General features: G+C 45.0%; 1 protein-coding gene across 1 annotated transcript in view; it reads left to right on the forward strand.

Annotated features, from left to right (window-relative positions):
- LOC311133234 (stromal membrane-associated protein 1-like) overlaps nucleotides 1-18,711 on the forward strand; it is a gene marked incomplete at both ends in the record, with an annotated part of 105,769 nt that overhangs the window by 40,347 nt on the left and 46,711 nt on the right. The window contains 2 exons of the mRNA XM_084166721.1: nucleotides 8,205-8,273; nucleotides 9,148-9,201. Of these exons, the coding sequence (XP_084022847.1) occupies nucleotides 8,205-8,273; nucleotides 9,148-9,201 (123 nt within the window). The remainder of the gene's footprint in view (nucleotides 1-8,204; nucleotides 8,274-9,147; nucleotides 9,202-18,711) is intronic.

An 18,711-nucleotide genomic window follows, 5' to 3' on the forward strand; every position in this document is an offset into this window, starting at 1 on the left:
AAGTCTAGATTTAACCTTAGCCTGCAGCTTGGATATGTGCTGAGAGAAGGACAGTGTACCTTCTAGCCATACTCCCAGGTACTTGTATGAGGTGACTCCCTCAAGCTCTAAACCCTCAGAGGTAGTAATCACACCGGTGGGGAGAGGGGCATTCTTCGTACCGAACCACATGACCTTTGTTTTGGAGATGTTCAGAACAAGGTTAAGGACAGAGAAAGCTTGTTGGACACTAAGAAGGCTTTGTTGTAGAGCGTTTAACACAAAATCCGGGGAGGGCGCGAGCTGAGTATAAGACTATAATCTGCATATAAATGGATGATAGAGCTTTCCTACTGCCTGAGATGTGTTGTTGGTGTAAATTGAGAAGAGTTTGGGGCCTAGGATCGAGCCTTGGGGTACTCCCTTGGTGACAGGCAGTAGCTTAGACAGCAGATGTCTGTATACATTGCACTCTGTGAGAGAGGTAATTAGCAAACCAGTCTAAAGACCCCTCAAGAGACACCAATACTCCTTCGCCAAACCAAAAGAATGGAATGGTCTACCGTATCAAAACCATTGGCCAAGTCAATAAAAATAGCAGCACAACATTGCTTAGAATCAAGGGCAATGGTGACATCATATAGGACCTTTAAGGTTGAAGTGACACATCCATAACCTGAGCGGAAACCAGATTGCATACCAGAGAGAATAATATAGACATCAAGAAAGCCAGTCGGTTGATTATTGACATTATAGGGCAAGATGTAAATTGGCCTATAACAGTTAGGATCAGCTTGATCTCCCCCTATAAATAAAGGACGCACCGTGGCTGCCTTCCAAGCATTGAGAACCTCCCCAGAGAGGAGAGAGAGGCTCGGCGATGATAGGGGCTGCAACCTTAAAGAAGAAAGGATCTAAACCATCTGACCCAGATGTTTTTTGGGGGTCAAGTTTAAGGAGCTCCTTTAGCACCTCAGACTCAGTGACCGCCTGCAGGGAGAAACTAGCGGGGCAGGGGAAAAAGAGAGAGGAGCATCCGGGCTAGTCGCATTAGAAGGGCTGGGAGATGAGGAAATGTTGGACGGGCAAGGAGGCATGGCTGAGTCAAAAAGGAATCCTGACTTAATGAAGTGATGATTTAAAGAGCTCACCATACGCTCCTTGTCAGTGATAACCACATCATCAACATTAAGGGACATGTGTAGCTGTGAGGAGGAGGGTTTATTCTCCAGGTTTTTCACAGTTTTCCAGAACTTCTTGAGGTTAGACCCACAGAGAGAGAACTGCTCCTTAAAGTAACTAACTTTGGCCTTCCAGATAGCCTGAGTGCACTTATTTCTCATTTGCCTGAACGACAGCCAGTCAGCCTGAGTATTTGTGTGCCGAGCCTTTCGCCAAATGGAATTCTTGAGGTGGAGTAACTTTGCCAGATCACGGTCGAACCAGGGGATGAACCTATTTTTTATTATAATTTTCTTTATGGGGCATGCTTGTTAACAATACCACTGAAAATATAAAAAAGAAGGTCCAAGCATCTTCGACAGAGGGGATCAAGCTGATTCTATACCAATTTACAGAGGCCAAGTCATGAAGGAAGGCTTGCTCATTAAAGTTTTTTAGCAAGCGTCTATGACATATCAGGACAGGTTGTTTAACTGAGCAGCCATTACGAACACAGGCTGTAAAACAGTGATCACTAAGGTCATTACAGAAAACATCAGACTGATACCTATCAGGATTATTTGTGAGGATAACATCAAGGAGAGTAGCCTTTTCTGGGGGTATGGAGTCAAACCTTGTGGGATTGGTAATAATCTGAGAGAGATTTAGGGAGTCCCATTGTTTTAAGACTTGGTCAGGTGGTTTAAGCATGTCCCAGTTTTTAGGTCACTTAGCAGGACAAATTCAGACTTAGTGTAAGGGGCCAGGAGAGAGCTTAGGGCAGGTAGGGTACAGGCCGGTGCTGATGGTGGACGATAACACTCAGCAACAGTCAACAAAGACTTGGTGGAGACAACCGAGAACTGAAAGTGTTCCTTTGTAAAGATTGCCACTCCACCACCTTTGGAAGATCTGTCTTGCCGAAAAGGTTATAACCAGAAAGGTTAACATCAGTGTTCAGAACACTCTTTCTTAACCACGTCTCAGTAATGACCAAGACATCTATATTGGAGCTGTGAACCCACACTTTCAATTTATACATTTTAGGTAATAAACTTTTAGTGTTGTAACATGCAGAAAACCCAGGCTTTTACGAGAGCAGAAATCAGTGAAGAAGAATTGGGGCTAGCAACATTAGACGGGCCAGGGTGTACATGCACATGAAATGAAGCCGGCGAGAGGTGGTTAAAATAGGATGGGAGGCCAAGAGTCCGTGTAACCAATAGAGTCACGAGTGTGGGAACAAACATCGTCTGTCCCACGGTTGGGTAAACGACCAAGTTCATAGTCAACAAAGAATGCAGGAGTCATGGGGAAAATAGCATAAAGCACAAGAAAAAAATAAAACGACTTGGGGCTAGCCATTGTAAGTTCAAAGAGTCATGCGCCCCAACAAAATAATTTGAGAAAGTAGCTCTCTATGAGTCCAGTAGGTTATAAAAGTCTTAGATAAAGTAAATAAATAGTAGGCCTATACTAGTTAACGAAAGTGTTTCTGAGTAAGCTCACATAATAAGCTTCACAAATTAATTGGCCTACATTAAAATTCAGATCAGTCCAAAGTCTGCAGTGTGTGTGTGTGTGTGTGTGTGTGTGTGTGTGTGTGTGTGTGTGCTGGAGGTGAGCGAAAGCTCGGGAGAGAGTGGGGAGTGTGGCGGGGGTACCTGTACCAGACAGGGCGAGACAGGCCAGGGCAGACGGGGAGCAGATTGCTGGGTGGGATCCAAGCAGCAGTGCAGCAGGCAAAGGGAGTTGGTGTCACACTCGCTTGGGAGATGCTTTTTTCGGGAGGCTGAGTAGGACAGGAGCCGTTCAGATAGGTCTGATGTGTCAACTTTGAAGTCTGGGTCTTTGTATATGATCTGTTTTAACTTCCCGCCGCTTGACAGCCTGCTGGACCAATCTGGTTCTAAAGTTGAATGTCTTCTGTTCAGACACTTGGCCTCTTTGGAATACTCCACATGGCTTCTCGGATCTCCTGAAAGATGTGTAACAGAATAACAAAACAAAAACTACTCTAATAACTTCCTTGCATCCTCCTGAAACATTATTGGAGGAGGCATGAGTGGAGGAACCTTGGGTCCCTTCTGTGAAAAGGATACAAAGATAGAAGATGTGAGAAAGTGAACAAAGATAAAATCTGAGACAGTATAGTTCATTGTTCTATCTTCATGTCTGTTCCACCACCCCTCTCCTTCTTCCATTCCCTCCCAGGCAGGTATAAACAGAAAGAGTGACTGGTGATGTTGGCTGGTATAAAACAAGAGTCAGTCATTACATGTCAATTCAGGGCATGAGCTAATATTCTAAATGTTTTAATTGAAATAATGTAAAGGTTGGGCTAGTTTGTTGTCATTACAACTCATGTGCCAGCTAGGGCCAGAGCTATATATTTATCTATATGGCTCTGGCTAGGGCTGTTTCCTACTCATGGACCTTAACTAGGGCAACTCATTTAATGCAATCAATAGCAGTACAGAAAACTGTGATGCCTAGTAGAAAATAATATACTATTTCTTATCAGTAACATTAAAATGAAAAAGGGAATTGCATCACAAATCAAAATAAACAAAACAGTCAGTAGGACAAGATAACGTTACCGTTACAGTAGTAGCTAAGCTAAAAACACCATGAATTAGTTCAGGGAATGGCAAACAAATAACGTTATAAATAACTTTGTGCTGACTAGCTACAGGTGTTAGCAACTTAGCTAGCTAGCAACATACACTATATACAAAAGTATGTGGACACCCCTTCATATTAGTGGATTAGGCTATTTCAGCCACACCCATTGTTGACAGGTGCATAAAACGAGCACACAGCCATGCAATCTCCATAGACAAACATTGGCAGTAGAATGGCCTTACTGAAGAGCTCAGTTACATTCAACGTGGCACCGTCATAGGATGCCACATTTCCAACAAGTCAGTTTGTCTAATTTCTGCCCTGCTAGAGCTGCCCCAGTCAACTTTAAGTGCTATTATTGTGAAGTGGAAACGTCTAGGAGCAACAACGGCTCAGCCGCGAAGTGGTAGGCCACACAAGCTCACAGAATAGGACCGCTGAAGCGCGTAAAAATCATATGTCCTCAGTTGCAAGACTCACTACCGAGTTCCAGACTGCCTCTGGAAGCAACGTCAGCACAAGAACTGTTCGTCTGAGCTTCATGAAATGGGTTTACATGGCCGAGCAGCCACGCACAAGCCTAAGATCACCATGCGCAAGCGTCGGCTGGAGTGGTGTAAAGCTCGCCTTCATTGGACTCTGGAACAGTGGAAATGCTTTCTCTGGAGTGATGAATCACGCTTTACCATCTGGCAGTCCGACGGACAAATCTGGGTTTGGTGGATGCCAGGAGAACGCTACCTGCCCGAATGCATAGATCCAACTGTAAAGTTTGGTGGAGGAGGAATAATGGTCTGGGGCTGTCATTCATGGTTCGGGCTTGGCCCCTTTGTTCCAGTGAAGGGAAATCTTAACGCTACAGCATACAATGACATTCTAGAAGATTCTGTGCTTCCAACTTTGTGGCAACAGTTTGGGGACCCCCTTTCCTGTTTTAGCATGACAATGCCCCCGTGCACAAAGCGAGGTCCATACAGAAATGGTTTGTCGAGATCGGTGTGGAAGAACTTGACTGGCCTGCACAGAGCCCTGACCTCAACCCCATCGAACACCTTTGGGATGAATTGGAATGCAGACTGCGAGCCAGGCCTAATCGCCCAACATCAGTGCCCAACCTCACTAATGCTCTTGTGGCTGAATGGAAGCAAGTCCCCACAGCAATGTTCCAACATCTAGTGGAAAGCCTTCCCAGAAGAGTGGAGGCTGTTATAGCAGCAAATGGGGACCAACTCCATATTAATGCCCATGAATTTGGAATGAGATGTTCGACGAGCAGGTGTCCACATACCTTTGGTCATGTAGTGTACCTTGAATGGTTGGGTCTTTCCTTTCCATCGTGGAAAGACCGTGGGAACAGAACCCAGTTTCAACTGGTCCCATTGTAGTCAGTGATCACTGGACACGGTCAACCGCAGCTGGTGAATGACTTCAGGCGTCATATCGACACCATAAGCAGGATGTCGGATCACCTTCAGCCATGCCTGACACAGCTCCATCGCGTTCAGGAAAAGAGCGGAAATGTGTAGTGTATTTGTATCTGACCGGAACATTATTGCACCTGGGTGCAATGCACTTCATTTGGACCAACGTCATTCAGTTACTCGACTACTAACGCTATTCGCCTACACTTACTTTACTTCAGAGATTACTAACCGCTAGCCTAGCTAGCTACCATCTTTGTTTACTTCCTTTTGTTCTGATTTCCTTTCTTGAAGACCAATAGAAAGACTCCTTCGGCCCGCCTCCTGTAATTAGCCATCTTAGAACCACGAAGTAGAGTATCTACCAGATTACAGACTTTATGGAAGACCTTTGCACTAGCACGAAGTAGGTCTTTCTTTTTTATACTTTTTACATTAAACACATTTATTTGGCAATTCAATGCTGAGACACCAATCGTTGTTTTATGTAACAATAAATACACAGTTTCTAATGCATTTTAGGTAATTTCGGAATTTCAGCATTTTTATGTATTAATACAGAAATCTAAAAACTGCCTGGGGTACTGACAAACAGCCAGGAAAGTGTTATAAATGGCCTAGAAGTGTTTTTGTGGAACTTCCCCTTTAAGTTGTTTTGCGCAGATGGAGGTTGGGGGCACAGTGTGTGTGTATGTGTTAAGAGAGCTCTGAAAATATTTCTGGTTGTGTACATAGACTGTGTATAGGGTGTATGTGCATGTTAATGTGTTCATTTGTGAATATGTGAATTTACATCATGTGCGTGTGTGTGTACATACGCATGAGTGTGTTTGAGCGAGAATAGAGCCCTTGTGTCAAGTCCAACATCATCACTCAGATAACAATGATGCATTGTGGGTGAACACATCTGATGTAACAGTCCATGCATGAGCCCATTGTTCTGCCATGAGTAACGTGGTACGGCCTGTGTGTGTGTGTGTTTGTGTGTGTGTGCGTGCTTCTGCGAGTGGGCATGTGCGCACGTCACATTACGTCAATTTCACTGAAGTCAACAAGACCTCACAATCTCGCTGTCTAAGACCACCTGACACTACTGGGCCAATCAGTGCACTCCAAATGCCCAGAAGGAGATAGTGACAAGGGGCTTGTGAATGAGAGAGTGGTACAAGATAGAGAATTAGATGCACCTAATCCCAAAATCAACCCTTAGCCCCTATCCCCTATATAGTGAAAATGTAATCTAGCCAATTAAAGAGATGCTGTCCTAGCTAGATGAAATCACATCAAACAGGGTGTCTGTAGAGATAGGCTCCTGCTAGGTCAGTTATGTGTTCCACCCCTCAGCAGGGAACAGGCTGTCACGGGTCACCATTTTAACACTACCCTCCTGCCCTGCCTCTGATATCAACCACTTTTATCTCCTTCACCAGCACTGTCCTTTCTCACATTCTCTCCCTCTCTCTCTTCCTCTATACCCGTCTCTATTTTTTTCTCTCCCCTTTTCTCTCACTCTGCATCTTTCTGTCTATCATCTGCTCCACTCTCTCTATCCCTCTTTCTTTTTCTCTTTGTCTCCTCTATTTTATCTCTCTCTCTCTGCATCTTATGTGTTTCTCTTTCTGTCTATCATCTACCCCCTCTCTTATTGCTTTCTCTCTCTCTCTCTCTCTCTCTCTCTCTCTCTCTCTCTCTCTCTCTCTCTCTCTCTCAATTCAATTTAAGGGCTTTATTGGCATGGGAAACGTGTGTTAACATTGCCAAAGCAAGTGAAGTAGATAGTAAACAAACTCTCTCTCTCTCCACCACTCCTCAGTTTCATCCTAAATGTGCCTGTTAGTGCTGTTTCTGCCTCTCCGTCTCCGTTCTCAGCATCAAAGTAAGAGAAGAAAAAAAACTCACTCTAGAAAATACCCTAATTCAGATCTCTCCTAGGCTCCTCTTTTTATCCAGATGCGAGAGAAAGGCTGGTTTGATGAATAACAGACAGGGAGAGAGCTAAAAACCCTTCAGATAGAACAAGACTTACTCCGTGTGTGTTTTTCCCCTCAGGTAGTTTAGAGGGGGGGAGAGGAGGAAAGAGAGGGAAGGGGGATATAAACACAGATTTGGAAAATGATGCAAGCTCTCTCTCACATTCTCTGAACATACACCGCCTAGCCCCAGTTGCCGATTGCTAACGAGCACTAGTGGCGTTTCGCTAACAGCCTAAACAGCGCTGTATGCAGGCCAGGGCTGATCTGGTTAGGGAGATAGCATAGCTTAGCTTTGCTCCCATGTGTTGATGTGCTATCAGTGCACCTTCAGTTAGTCAGTGACCTACTGAGGTTGGCCAAGAGAAGCTAGGAGAAGCCTAGTTGGCAGTAAATATGAAAAATGTATGCACTCACTAACTGTAAGTCGCTCTGGAAAAGAGCGTCTGCTAAATGACAAAAATGTAAATGTAAATAGTAGAGGGTTTTAGGTGCTCTTTCTCTCTCTCTCAGGGAGGTTAGGGGTTGAGTAGGGCTGTCACTCAGGTGATCAGATACAGCCACTTGACTTGGCCCAGGCAGAAAGGGCCTTTGTGGTGTCAGAAACACACACACACACACACAGTCAATCTCTGGCCCACAGATGTCCACTCACAGCAGAATTGTTCTAGCCTTTGGCATGTGTGTTTGCGTGCGCATGTGTGTGTGATTGCGCATATCCATCAGCATATGAGTTTGTCCTCTGCTTCTAGATCTTGTGGGAGTGTGTGACCTTCTGGTGAATGTGATGACAACTTTGTCTTTCTCAGGCTGCTAGGCTGGATAGTAACAATGCCCTAGCTTACACCACTGCTTTCCCCCCCTGCTGTCGCTCTCCCTCCGTTTTCCCCTCTCTCTCTCCCTCTCCCATGTCCTCTAATGCCTCCTTTCTTTTTCTTTCTTTCTTTCTTTCTTTCTCCCTAACCATCTCTCTCTATATACCACTCTCTTTCTCTCCATACATCCCTCCCCTGCCCCCCGTCCTATCTCTTTCTTTCTCTCCCTGCAGAAGTGTTCTGATGCTGCTCCATTGTCTACCTCTCCCTCCTCACAGACTGCTGAGAAGAACAGACAGGAGGTCTGATGTTTTGCCGTTATGCCACCTGGTGTTGTGTTTAAAGCTGCTTACCTGTGCTGTGCTGATCCTTTCTGTGTGCTGGGCTCTGCTGTGATGTGGTGCTCTTTCTTGTAATGGTTTTCCAATGCCCCCTTATCACATACAGCACCATCACAGTACACAAATTACCACCTTCCCAGTGTGTGTGTGAGAGTGTTTGTAGCGTGAATGTAGGGCTGTGACGGGCATGGAATTTTGGATGACGGTAATTGGCCAACCAATTGACAGCGGTCTCTGTAATAACCGTTCAAATAACAACAGAAAAAACGATTTTGACGGCTATTTTATTTTCATGGCGGTCTTCATCCTTAACCATCGGTTACAGTAATTGTGCCAGCCTTACGTGTGTTGATGCGTGACATGAGTGTGTAGTGTGTGTGTGTGGGAGATATCTCAATCCCATGGTGAAGAGGTTGAATGGCTGAATAATGGAGGCTGCTAGATCACCAAGGCACCAGCCCACTACCCCTCACCAAGCACAATGACTCAGGCAGACAACCATCAAGTTCTTATTACTCTGGGAGAGAAGATGATAACTCCATATGAGATTTGAATTGCTCATAACTACACTAAATTGTTCCACAAGAGGACAAATCGGCTGAAAGAGAAGGTGTGAGAGTTTATACACGTGTCTGTGTGAGTGCAGCTGAATCACTTCTCTTGCCGTCACTGTGTAATAGTGGATAGGAGGTAAACCTATTTTTCGGGAGTTTTTCAACCCCTGATTAATTTGTTTGTATGTGTGTTTTTCTTAAGAGTGCATGTGCCCCATCCAGGTGTATTATTTTATGTGTTGATATTGCTGACCTAACCTCCAGTGTCTCTTTCTTGATAGACGGAAGGAGAGCAGGAGGAGGAAACGAAGAGAGAGAAGGACTCCTCTGAGAAGGTAAAGACAAGATGGTAGTTTGGGGTCATGGTAAGTAATGTGTGTGTCTTTATGTGCACACTCACGCATGCGTGCTTGTGGAGCTTTTCGTATTCAGACTGAGTGGCTCTAGGTCATGGTGAATAATACAGTGTGTGTGTGCGCGTCCATTCCATTCTCGCATTCTTAGCAAGATTGGCGCTGGAGGTGAAGAGCGGACGTTTTACGGGCTCCTGACCAATTGTGCTCTCCATTGTTGGGAAAGGCCTGTAAGTAAGCATTTCATTGTTAGTCTACACCTGTTGTTTATGAAGAATGTGACAAATACAGTTTGATTTGTGTGTGTGTGTTTTCTGGGTCATGGTTAGTTATGTGAATAATTCCATGGCCTGTGGAATAGCGTAGTGTTTATACAATGATGATGGGGCTCTCTGCTCCACTGGTTGCCCACAGGGAAACACCACTGTACTGTACCCAGGCTATACTAAACACTACCAATACTGAACACACACTGAACATTCTCTAGTTCTGTTGCTTAACATCCACTACTCAACACACACTAAACACAGTCTGAACACTACTCTAAGTACTCTTAGTCTTAACTGAACACTCACTGAACATAAACTACTCTTACTGAAAATGGAACATCCAATCCTCTTTACTGAACACACAGGGATCCATATTCGTGACTCAGACTGCCAAAACAACTCACTGAACACACACCAGCTAACCACAGCTTTATTTTAACAACTTCAATGATGCCACAGTGAGTGACCCGGCGAGTGTGTCGTTTTCTGACCCCACTCGACCCTGTCAGAGACCCAGACTCAAGGCAAAACATGCTGGGAATCAGAAAGCAGGAGAATGTGCCCTCTGCTGACCTGCAGTCTGAGAGCAGATTGATTGAAGTGTGCGTGCTCTCGTGCGTGTGCATTTCTGTCAGGCTGTGTGATGACAGCTGTGTGTGTGTGTCTATCAGTCTATGTGATGACAGGTGTGTGTGTGTGTGTGTGTAGTGGATTTGCAGTTCTGGCACTTGCTCATCTCTGTTCCTTACTTCTGCTTATCAGCTGGGCCCCTGCTGTCGATGGGACCCGGAGTCAAGGAGGTATATTTCAGTGTGTGGGGCTGTGTATGAGGCTGTGTGTTTGTTGGGAAATGTGTATGTGTGTGTGTGTGTGTGTGTGTGTGTGTGTGTGTGTGTGTGCTTACGTGTTCTTTCCGTATACTCTATATACTGTATGAGCTCAAAGGTCTGTGTGTTTGTGTGTGCTGACACGCTAAAAGCTTGTTAATCTCAGAGAAGATAGCAGAGGAAACATGCTGACAGCCTGGCTCTTCTCTGTCTCTCTCTCTCTCTCTCTCTCTCTCTCTCTCTCTCTCTCTCTCTCTCTCTCTCTCTCTCTCTCTCTCTCTCTCTCTCTCTCTCTCTCTCTCTCTCTCTCTCTCTCTCTCTGTCTCTCTCTCTCTGTCTCTCTCTCTCTGTCTCTCTCTCTGTCTCTCTCTCTCTCTCTCTCTCTCTCTCTGATCATCCCCCTCCTCAAGCGTGTCGTTTTATGACCCCATCCGAGCCCTCTCTCTAAATGTCTGCACTCTCTCACACACACACACACTCTCTAAATGGTTGCACACACACACACACACTCACTCACTCTAATCGTCCCAACGTCCGTACTCCCACGCACTGAATCCGGTTATAGAACACTCCAGCAAGGGGAGAGTTGGAGCAGGAGGAGGAGGGGGGAGAGAATGAGGGATGAGGAGAGGGGGGAAGGAAGAAGGGGCTTTTAGAATAATTGCACCTCTCAAAGCAGCAAGGTAAAGGAGGATGGGAGGGGATGCGTACATCCTATATTTCTTAGAGATAGGACTTAGAAACAACCTTAGGCTGCTTTTAAAATGAATTAATATGCAGTCATCGTTTCACACCATTCACACGAAGCACTGGATATGTATGTGCATCAGTTAGTCAGTCGACAAATCAATCAACCAATCAATCACACACAAATTACCATGACATGTTTTACCTCTGTTCCATAGCTAACCCTAAAGGCACATGGGCATACAGTGTCTTCAGAAAGTATTCACACCCCTTTACTTTTCCCACGTTTTGTTGTTACAGCCTGAATTTAAAATAGATTACATTTAGATTTTGTGTCACTGATCTACACACAATACCCCATAATGTAAAAGTGGAATTATGTTTTTAGAAATGTTTACAAATTAATACATTTAAAAGCTGAAATTTCTTGAGTCAATAAATATTCAACCCCTTTATGTCAAGCCTAAATAACGTCAAAAGTAAAGATTTGCTTAACAAGTCAGATACTAAGATACTAACTGTGTGCAATAATGGTGTTTAACATGATTTTTGAAAGATTACCCCATCTCTGTAGCCAACAGATACAATTATCTGTAAGGTCCGTCAGTCGAGCAGTGAATTTCAAGCACAGATTCAATGACAAAGACCAGGGAGGTTTTCCAATGCCTCGCAAATAAGGGCACCTATTGGTAAAAAAAAAAAAAAAGCAAACATTGAATATCACTTTGAGCATGGTGAAGTTATTAATTACACTTTGGATGGTGTATCAATACACCCAGTCACTACAAAGATCTAGGCCTCCTTCCTTACTCTGTTTACGGAGAGGAAGGAAACCACTCAGGGATTTCACCATGTGGCCAATTGCGATTTTAAACCAGTTACAGAGTTAAATGGCTGTGATAGGAGAACTGAGGAGGGATCAACAACATTGTAGTTACTCCACAATACTTACCTAAAAGACAGAGGGAAAAGAAAGAAGCCTGTACAGAATAAAAAATATTCCAAAACATTCATCCTGTTTGCAATAAGGCACTAAAGTAATACTGCAAAACATGTGGCAAAGAAATTAACTTTTTGTCCTGAATACACAGCATTATGTCCTACACAACACATCACTGAGTACCACTCTTCATATTTTCAAGGAAAGTGGTGACTGCATTGTGTTATGGGTATGCTTGTCGTCGGCAAGGATTAGGGAGTTTTTTTGGATAAAAAGAAAAGGAATAGTGCTAAGCACAGGTCCTAGAGGAAAACCTGGTTCAGTCTGCTTTACAACAGACACTGGGAGACAAATCCACCTTTCAGCAGGACAATAACCTAAAACACAAGGCCAATTGTACACTGGAGTTACTTATCAAGACAACATTGAATGTTCGTGAGTGGCCTTGTTACAGATTTGACTTAAATCGGCAAGACTTGAAAATGGCTGTCTAGCAATGATCAACAACCAACTTGACAGAGCTTGAAAAATTGTAAAGGAATAATGGGCAAATATTGTACAATCCAGGTTTACAAAGCTCTTAGAGACTTACCCAGAAAGACTCAGAGCTGTAATCGCTGCCAAAGGTGATTCTAACATGTATTGACTACGGGGGTTGAATACTTATCTAATCAAAATATACACTATATGTACAAAAGTATGTGGACACCCCTTCAAATTAGTGGATTCTGCTATTTTAGCCACACCCGTTGCTGACAGGTGTATAAAATCGAGCACACAGCCATGCAATCTCCATAGACAAACATTGGCAGTAGAATGGCCTTAATGAAGAGTTCAGTGACTTTCAACATGGCACCGTCATAGAATGCCACCTTTAAGTCAGTTCATCAAATTTCTGCCCTGCTAGAGCTGCTCCGGTCAACTGCCCCACTCAAGTGCTGGTATTTTGAAGTAGAAATGTCTAGGAGCAACAACAACTCAGCCGCAAAGTGGTAGGCCACATAAGCTCACAGAATGGGACTTCCGAGTGCTGAAGCGCATAGCGCGTCTGTCCTCGGTTGTAAACATCGTCTGTCCTCGGTTGTAACACTCACTACCGAGTTCCAAACTGCCTCTGGAAGCAATGTCAGCACAAGAACTGTTCGTCGGGAGCTTTCTGAAATTGGTTTCTGTGGCCGAGCAGCTGCACAGAAGTCTAAGATCACCATGCAGAATGCCAAGCGTTGGCTGGAGTGGTGTAAAGCTCGTCACCATTGGACTCTGGAGCAGTGGAAACGCGTTCTCTGGAGTGATGAATCACACTTCACCATCTTGCAGTACGACGGACAAATCTGGGTTTGTCGGATGCCAGGAGAACGCTACCTGCCCGAAAGAAAAGTGGTAACTGTACATTTTGGTGGAGGAGGAGTAATGGTCTGGGGCTGTATTTCATGGTTCGGGCTAGGCCCCTTAGTTCCAGTTTATTTATTTATTTTATTTATTTATTTTATTTCACCTTTATTTAACCAGGTAAGCCAGTTGAGAACATGTTCTCATTTACAACTGCGACCTAGCCAAGATAAAGCAAAGCAGTGCGATTAAAAACAACAATACACAGAGTTAGTTATGGGGTAAAACAAAACAATACAACAGAAAATATATATACAGTGTGTGCAAATGTAGCAAGTTATGGAGGTAAGGCAATAAATACAGTGGAGAGAACAAGTATTTGATACACTGCCAATTTTGCAGGTTTTCCTACTTACAAAGCATGTAGAGGTCTGTAATGTTTATCATAGGTACATTTCAACTGTGAGAGACGGAATCTAAAACAAAAATCCAGAAAATCACATTGTATGATTTTTAAGTAATTAATTTGCATTTTATTGCATGACATAAGTATTTGATACATCAGAAAAGCCGAACTTAATATTTGGTACAGAAACCTTTGTTTGCAATTACAGAGATGATATGTTTCCTGTAGGTCTTGACCAGGTTTGCACACACTGCAGCAGGGATTTTGGCCCACTCCTCCATACAGACCTTCTCCAGATCCTTCAGGTTTCGGGGCTGTCGCTGGGCAATACGGACTTTCAGCTCCCTCCAAAGATTTTCTATTGGGTTCAGGTCTGGAGACTGGCTAGGCCACTCCAGCACCTTGAGATGCTTCTTACGGAGCCACTCCTTAAATCAAATCAAATCAAATCAAATTTTATTGGTCACATGCGCCGAATACAACAGGTGCAGACATTACAGTGAAATGCTTACTTACAGCCCTTAACCAACAGTGCATTTATTTTAAACAAAAAAGTAAGAATAAAACAACAACAAAAAAGTGTTGAGAAAAAAAGAGCAGAAGTAAAAAATAAAGTGACAGTAGGGAGGCTATATATACAATAGAATAAAGTGACAGTAGGGAGGCTATATATACAGGGGGGTACCGTTGCATAGTCAATGTGCGGGGGCACCGGCTAGTTGAGGTAGTTGAGGTAATATGTACATGTGGGTAGAGTTAAAGTGACTATGCATAAATACTTAACAGAGTAGCAGCAGCGTAAAAAGGATGGGGTGGGGGGGCAGTGCAAATAGTCCGGGTAGCCATGATTAGCTGTTCAGGAGTCTTATGGCTTGGGGGTAGAAGCTGTTGAGAAGTCTTTTGGACCTAGACTTGGCACTCCGGTACCGCTTGCCGTGCGGTAGCAGAGAGAACAGTCTATGACTAGGGTGACTGGAGTCTTTGACAATTTTGAGGGCCTTCCTCTGACACCGCCTGGTATAGAGGTCCTGGATGGCAGGGAGCTTTGCCCCAGTGATGTACTGGGCCGTACGCACTACCCTCTGTAGTGCCTTGCGGTCAGAGGCCAAGCAGTTGCCATACCAGGCGGTGATGCAACCAGTCAGGATGCTCTCGATGGTGCAGCTGTAGAATTTTTTGAGGATCTGAGGACCCATGCCAAATCTTTTTAGTCTCCTGAGGGGGAATAGGCTTTGTCGTGCCCTCTTCACGACTGTCTTGGTGTGTTTGGACCATGATAGTTCGTTGGTGATGTGGACACCAAGGAACTTGAAGCTCTCAACCTGTTCCACTACAGCCCCGTCGATGAGAATGGGGGCGTGCTCAGTCCTCTTTTTTTTCCTGTAGTCCACAATCATCTCCTTTGTCTTGGTCACGTTGAGGGAGAGGTTGTTGTCCTGGCACCACACGGCCAGATCTCTGACCTCCTCCCTATAGGCTGTCTCATCGTTGTCGGTGATCAGGCCTACCACTGTTGTGTCGTCGGCAAACTTAATGATGGTGTTGGAGTCGTGCCTGGCCATGCAGTCATGGGTGAACAGAGAGTACAGGAGGGGACTGAGCACGCACCCCTGAGGGGCCCCCGTGTTGAGGATCAGTGTGGCAGATGTGTTGTTACCTACCCTTACCACCTGGGGGCGGCCCGTCAGGAAGTCCAGGATCCAGTTGCAGAGGGAGGTGTTTATTCCCAGGATCCTTAGCTTAGTGATGAGCTTTGAGGGCACTATGGTGTTGAATGCTGAGCTGTAGTCAATGAATAGCATTCTCACGTAGGTGTTCCTCTTGTCCAGGTGGGAAAGGGCAGTGTGGAGTGCGATAGAGATTGCATCATCTGTGGATCTGTTGGGGCGGTATGCAAATTGGAGTGGGTCTAGGGTTTCTGGGATTATGCTGTTGATGTGAGCCATGACCAGTCTTTCAAAGCACTTCATGGCTACAGACGTCAGTGCCACGGGTCGGTAGTCATTTAGGCAGGTTATCTTAGCGTTCTTGGGCACGGGGACTATGGTGGTCTGCTTGAAACATGTTGGTATTACAGACTCAGTCAGGGACATGTTGAAAATGTCAGTGAAGACACTTGCCAGTTGGTCAGCACATGCTCGGAGTACACGTCCTGGTAATCCGTCTGGCCCTGCGGCCTTGTGAATGTTGACCTGCTTAAAAGTCTTACTCACATCAAGTTGCCCTGGCTGTGTGTTTTGGGTCGTTGTCATGCTGGAAGACCCAGCCACGACCCATCTTCAATGCTCTTACTGAGGGAAGGAGGTTGTTGGCCAAGATCTCGCGATACATGGCCCCATCCATCCTCCCCTCAATACGGTGCAGTCGTCCTGTCCCCTTTGCAGAAAAGCATCCCCAAAGAATGATGTTTCCACCTCCATGCTTCACGGTTGGGATGGTGTTCTTGGGGTTGTACTCATCCTTCTTCTTCCTCCAAACACGGCGAGTGGAGTTTAGACCAAAAAGCTCAATTTTTGTCTCATCAGACCACATGACCTTCTCCCATTCCTCCTCTGGATCATCCAGATGGTCATTGGCAAACTTCAGACGGGCCTGGACATGCGCTGGCTTGAGCAGGGGGACCTTGTGTGCGCTGCAGGATTTTAATCCATGACGGCGTAGTGTGTTACTAATGGTTTTCTTTGAGACTGTGGTCCCAGCTCTCTTCAGGTCATTGACCAGGTCCTGCCATGTCGTTCTGGGCTGATCCCTCACCTTCCTCATGATCATTGATGCCCCACGAGGTGAGATCTTGCATGGAGCCCCAGACCGAGGGTGATTGACCGTCATCTTGAACTTCTTCCATTTTCTAATAATTGCACCAACAGTTGTTGCCTTCTCACCAAGCTGCTTGCCTATTGTCATGTAGCCCATCCCAGCCTTGTGCAGGTCTACAATTTTATCCCTGATGTCCTTACACAGCTCTCTGGTCTTGGCCATTGTGGAGAGGTTGGAGTCTGTTTGATTGAGTGTGTGGACAGGTGTCTTTTATACAGGTAACGAGTTCAAATAGGTGCAGTTAATACAGGTAATGAGTGGAGAACAGGAGGGCTTCTTAAAGAAAAACTAACAGGTCTGTGAGAGCCGGAATTCTTACTGGTTGGTAGGTGATCAAATACTTATGTCATGCAATAAAATGCAAATTAATTACTTAAAAATCATACAATGTGATTTTCTGGATTTTTGTTTTAGATTCCGTCTCTCACAGTTGAAGTGTGCCTATGATAGAAATTACAGACCTCTACATGCTTTGTAAGTAGGAAAACCTGCAAAATCGGCAGTGTATCAAATACTTGTTCTCCCCACTGTAGGTTATAGTGCAAAATAATTACAATTATTATTAACACTGAAATGCTAGATGTGCAAGAGATTATGTGCAAATAGAGATACTGGGGTGCAAATGAGCAAAATAAATAACAATATAGGGATGAGGTAGTTGGGTGGGCTAATTTCAGATGGGCTGTGTACACGTGCAGTGATCAGTAAGGTGCTTTGACAACTGATGCTTAAAGATTTTTGTAATTCGTTCCAGTCATTGGCAGCAGAGAACTGGAAGGAATGGCGGCCAAAGGAGGTGTTGGCTTTGGGGATGACCAGGGAACACAGGTGTGTTGCCTTGTGCATAGACAGCCAGTGAAGGGAAATCTTAATGCTACAGCATACAGTGACATTCTAGACGAATCTGTGTTTCCAACTTTGTGGCAACAGTTTGGAGAAGGCCCTTTCCTGTTTCAGCATGAGAATGCCCCTGTGCACAAAGCAAGGTCCATACAGAAATGGTTTGTCGACTGGACTAGAGGTATGGAATAACATCTGGCTGCTGTTAGGTAACTTATTTGCATCAGAGTGATCCTCCATCAGCATCTGATTAGTTGGATAGCCTACTAACAAGGGTTTAACTGGGATTATCATGAAGATTCTCTTCGCTATTGAAGGCTGGGTTCTAACCACACACACGCATACAAAACAAATTCAACGTGCACACATGCTTTCTCACCCCCCCCCCCCCCCCCCCCCCCCCCTGTATGTCCACTGCCTGTGGGCTGTAGGCCTAATTATGCTCTAGCCATGATTCTGGCCATCTGCTGCCCTCTCTCTGTGTCAGTTCTCATTGGCTGAACTCTGGCTGAGTGCAAATTCAGAGTGTGGCACCTGCAGTGCGTGTGATAGTATGTATGATGTGAGGGAGGATGGGTGGTGAGGAAGTGTATTTTATTGGGAGGGGGAAGGGTACAGAGATGGAGGGGGAAGACATGTACACACACTGCAGTGCATTTTGAGGTAATAGCATATACAACAGTGGTGTAATTTCAGGTGACACACACACAGGTGTGTTGCCTTGTGCATAGACAGCCGGTGGGTGTAGCAGGTAGTCCCTCTATCTATCCTTTCCACTCACTCTATCACTCACTCTATCACTCACAAGATTTTCTGCTCGCTATCAGTTTCTGTCTCACTGTCTCTCTCGTTCTCTCTCTGTTTCCCTCCCTCCCACCAAACAGCAAGGCGTCGCCCTCCCATCGGAGCGGAAGCATATGTTTTCTTTTTTTCAGTCCATAAATAAAATATCAAAGGAGAACTAGTGCTGTTCCCTGCATAGAAAGTGTGTGTGTGTGTGACAGCTATTGTAACAGTCCGGGGATTTAGAGGTACTGTATCAGGGAGAGAGGGGCACAGCACATCTGGACAGGGATGGGCTCTGGGAGGGAGATAGGATACAACACACAGATGTCTCATACACATACTACACCGCTATCTCTGGTTGATGGGAGTTAGTTTGAGCAAATGGTTTGAATGGAGCTCAAAGCAGTAGTATCCTGTGACTAACAGCCTACCTCCCTTGCATGCATGCCACACACAAACAAACAAACAAACAAACAAACACAAACAAACAAAAACACACACACATGCACAGGCAGCCCAAACGAGCAGCATCCAGGTGACTAATAGCTGCCTCCCCACCTTTACACATTCACACACAGAGACAGCCCTCTT

The sequence above is a fragment of the Coregonus lavaretus genome (genome assembly GCF_964263955.1).
Source record: "Coregonus lavaretus genome assembly, chromosome: 1".
Classification (NCBI taxonomy): Eukaryota; Metazoa; Chordata; class Actinopteri; order Salmoniformes; family Salmonidae; genus Coregonus; species Coregonus lavaretus.